The sequence below is a fragment of the Stomoxys calcitrans genome, chromosome 4 (genome assembly GCF_963082655.1).
Source record: "Stomoxys calcitrans chromosome 4, idStoCalc2.1, whole genome shotgun sequence".
Lineage (NCBI taxonomy): Eukaryota > Metazoa > Arthropoda > Insecta > Diptera > Muscidae > Stomoxys > Stomoxys calcitrans.
Window position 1 is genome coordinate 153,340,444 of NC_081555.1, and position 4,202 is coordinate 153,344,645.

Genomic DNA, 4,202 nt, shown 5'->3' on the forward strand with positions numbered 1-4,202 from the left:
GATAACGAATATGATCTGGAAGTAGGAAAAGGATTTATAAGTTATTGATAGCGGAAGTGGGTGGACCTTCCACCGTTACCCCAAAAACACCACCCAAAATCTAAAGTCGACCGATAAGGACAATATGGGTATCAAATGAAAAGTATGCGGGAGTAGATAACGAATTTGGCATACAAATTCATGTTGAAGTATAGGGGTCACCCCACCCCTAACAAAAAACGCCTAAAATGGGCACATTAGCCAATCACGTATATACGGGACTCGGTTTGTTTGTTCCGTATACACTGAAAAACGGCAGAAACGATATTCTCCAAATTTTCGCATATTGTGTAGGTTGATCTGAAAGGAACATAGGCTATATAATTTTTCGATATCGAAAGGGGGACGGACCCTCCCCCTTATGCCAAAAACATAACCCAAAATCAAAAGTGGACCGATTGGGACAATATAGGTATCAAATGAAAGGTATTGGAGAGTAGAATGCGAATGTGGTATTAAAATTTGAACCTAAGTACCTATTGGGCCGCCCCAACACTAAAACTCCCCAATGAGAAATATTAGACGTTCATTTTACATTTCGCATCTGGCATACAAAATCAGATCGATGTATAGGGGGTTAAGCCACCCCTCAAAAACGCCATTAGACCCATTATGACTATATGATACTTGGCTGAAAGGATTTTCTTCAAATGTTCATAGATTGTATATGTTTGTCTGGGAGGAAACATAGGCTATATAATTTTTAGATATCGGGTGGAGACGGACCCTCCCCCTTACCCCAAAAACGCCACCCATATCCGAAAGTGGCCCAATGGGCGCAATAAGGGTATTGTAGACCAGGAAACGAATGGTATTAAAATTTGGGTCCAATTACCCAGCGGGCCCCCCCAACCTCAAAACTTCTCTGAACAGATATATTTGAAGTTCGCGTCAATATGGGACCCAAATGAAAAGTATGAGGCAGTATATTACAAATATGGCATAAAACATTAGGTCCATGTAATGGGAGGTCGCCCACCCCCAAATACCCCCAAATGGGCATATTAGCCGACCATGGCTATATAGGACTCAAATGATAGGTATTTGAGAGTAAAAAACTAATATGACATTAAAATTTTCTTTCAAGTCTAGGTGGTGTTTTTCCTCCTTAAGATACGTCAAATGAGTTATTTGACCCATTGATTTTACTAGTTGCCCCTTATGGTTGCCAGAAAGAAAAATCAAACATATAAGTAAGATTTTTTTACCCTCCACCATAGGATGGATAGGTATACTAATTTCGTCATTCTGTTTTGTAACTACTCGAAATATTCGCCTAAGACCCCATAAAGTATATATATTCTTGATCGTCGTGACATTTTATATCGATCTAGCCATGGCCGTGTGCTGTCCGCCCGTCTGTCTGTCGCTAACTTTCGCAGGAGTAAAGCTAGCCGCTTGAAATTTTGCACAAATGCTTCTTATTAGTGTAGGTCGGTTGGGATTGTATATGGGTCATATCGGTCCATGTTTTGATATAGCTGCCATATAAACCGATCCTGGGTCTGGACTTCTTGAGCCTCCAGAGGGCGAAATTCTTATCTGATTTGAATGAAATTTTGCACGAAGTATTCTGTAATGATATCCAACAATTGTGCCAAGTATGGTTCAAATCGGTCCATAACCTGATATAGCAGCCATATAAACCGATCTTGGGTCTTGACTTCTTGAGCCTCTAGAGGGCGCAATTCTTATCAGATTGGAATGATTGGAATTTTGCATGGCGTATTTTATTATGACTTTTAACAACTGTGCCAAATAAGGTTTAAATTGGTTAATGACCTGATATAGCTGCCATATAAACCGATCTGGGGACTTGACTCCTTGAGCTTCTAGAGGGCGCAATTCCTATCCGATTTTGCTGAAATTTTGGATGCCGTATTTTATTATGACTTTCAACAACTAAATAAGGTTTAAATTGGTTAATAACCTGATATAGCTGCCATATAAAGCGATCTGGGATCTTGATGGGAGGTCTTGAGCCTGTAGAGGTCGCAATTATTATCTGATTTGCCTGAAATTTTGTACGACGGATTCTCTCATGACCGTCAACATATGTGTTTATTATGGTCTGAATCGGTCTATAGCCCGATACAGCTCCCATATAAATCGATCTCTCTATTTTACTTCTTGAGCCCCCAAAGGGCGCAAATCTAATTCGAATTGGCTGACATTTTACACAGGTCTCCAACATATAATTTAATTGTGGTCCAAACCGGACCATGTCTTGATATCGCTCTAATAGCAGAGCAAATCTTTTCTTGTATCCCGTTTTGCCTAAGAAGAGATGCCGGGAAAACAACTTGACAAATTCGATCCATGGTGGAGGGTATATAAGATTCGGACCCGGTTGAACTTTGCACGCTTTTACTTGTTTTTTGTTATTTATTTCATATATAAATTAGCTTAGAAATTTTAGGTTTTTTTAAACAATTTTGGTTTTTGTTTATTTTCCTGTATTTCCTAGATTTACAATAACGGGCTGAACATTGCTACTACTCGTTGAACTGCTGCCACATACGGCGCGTTGATTGAGAGCAATATTTCTGCAGTTGGCTAGACTTACAGCTGTGTAACCTACAATCAAAAAGATGTTAAGGTCAAATTTAAATTCACTGTAATTTCAAATTGATTATAGCCTTTTTTTCAATCGACTCAATTATAACACCTACCAACATTGTCGGTACAATTGGCCGTTTGCAGGGCACAAGTATTTCTGAATCGCATGCAAAGAGTAGAGCGACCATAACGACCGCAAACATTTGTTCCAGTGGTGGTGTTGCAATTGGCACTTTGGATAACACAGATACGGGCAGCCTTTAAGGATGGCACCAGGGCCATGACGATTACAATGCATACGGCAGTTATAAATTTCATTTTATTGTATTTTATTTTCCTCAAATATCGAAATGTAAGCTACCTTATCTGAAACTGAATTTTGCCAAACTAATGATCATATGCACAGATTTGCCAGCATTTTATAGTGGACCTGAGTTTGCTCTACCATTTGTTTGTTGTAGGTGGAATTGTGAAGTAACAAAACTGAAACCCCAAAAAACAGATAATCTATTCATTCATTGATTATGGATTATGCATGCCAGAAAGAAATTATAAAACAAACCAAATGGAGTGTTAAACATTTATTGCCATTATTATTCATTATTGTTGACAAATGCATAAAACTAAACCGAGCAGCAGCTCTTCCTCTGGCACTTTGACAGTTTTATTTCACTTTTTTATTTGATTATAAACACCGAAATCGAATTCATATGTGTTACAGCCATTCATCCATTCGCTAGATGTCGAAAGTTCTGTTGATATGTTTTTTGATATCACAAAACATAAGCGAAAAGTTTCTTTTTGTTGTTGAATGTCGTAGTAAAATTATGAATATTAACGAGACAGTTTGTTAGCTGTTAATGAACGCCGTAAATTTGAACAGCTTGACTATCAAATTAACGTTGTGTTTTGTTTACACAATTAAAGCATGTATTTGAAAATATATAAAACACACGTGCAAAATAGTTTTGTTAGATTTTTGAAGGTCTAAGAGGTAGTTAAGGTTTTGGGCGGGCATAAGATGCAGCAGCTATAAAGTCAAACTGCAAAACAAGTAACTTAGAACACTTTAAATTGGAAGTATCTATGAAAATCAAAAAAGTAAAAGCGTGCTAAGTTCGGACGGGCCGAATCTTATATACCCTCCACCATGGATCGCATTTGTCGAGTTCTTTTCCATGCATCTCTGCATTAGGCAAAAAAGGATATAAGAAAATATTTGCTCTGCTATTAGAGCGATATCAGGATACGGTCCGGTTTGGCTATAGACCGATTCAGACCAGTATGTTGATTGATAGAGGCTCAAGAAGTCAAGACCCCAGATCGGTTTATATGGCAGCTATGTCAGGTTATAGACCGATTTGAACCATACTTAGCACAGTTATTGAAAGTCATAACAAAACACCTAATGCGAAATTTCAACCAAATCTGATGAAAATTGCGCCTTCTACAGGCTCAAGAAGTCAAGACCCCAGATCGGTTTATATGGCAGCTATATCTGGTTATGAACCGATTTGAACCATACTTGGCACAGTTGTTGGATATCATAGCAAAACACGTAGTGCAAAATTTCATTCCAATCGGATAATAATTGCGCACTCTAG

General features: G+C 38.2%; 1 protein-coding gene across 1 annotated transcript; it reads right to left on the bottom strand.

Annotated features, from left to right (window-relative positions):
• Positions 1-2,485: 2,485 nt before the first annotated feature.
• Positions 2,486-2,916, bottom strand: LOC106088688 (uncharacterized). Its single transcript, XM_013254339.2, has 2 exons — positions 2,712-2,916; positions 2,486-2,616 (listed from the first exon to the last, which is right to left on the bottom strand). The coding sequence occupies exons 1-2, from the start codon at positions 2,914-2,916 to the stop codon at positions 2,486-2,488; spliced, it is 336 nt and encodes a 111-aa protein (XP_013109793.2).
• Between the last annotated feature and the right edge of the window lie 1,286 nt (positions 2,917-4,202).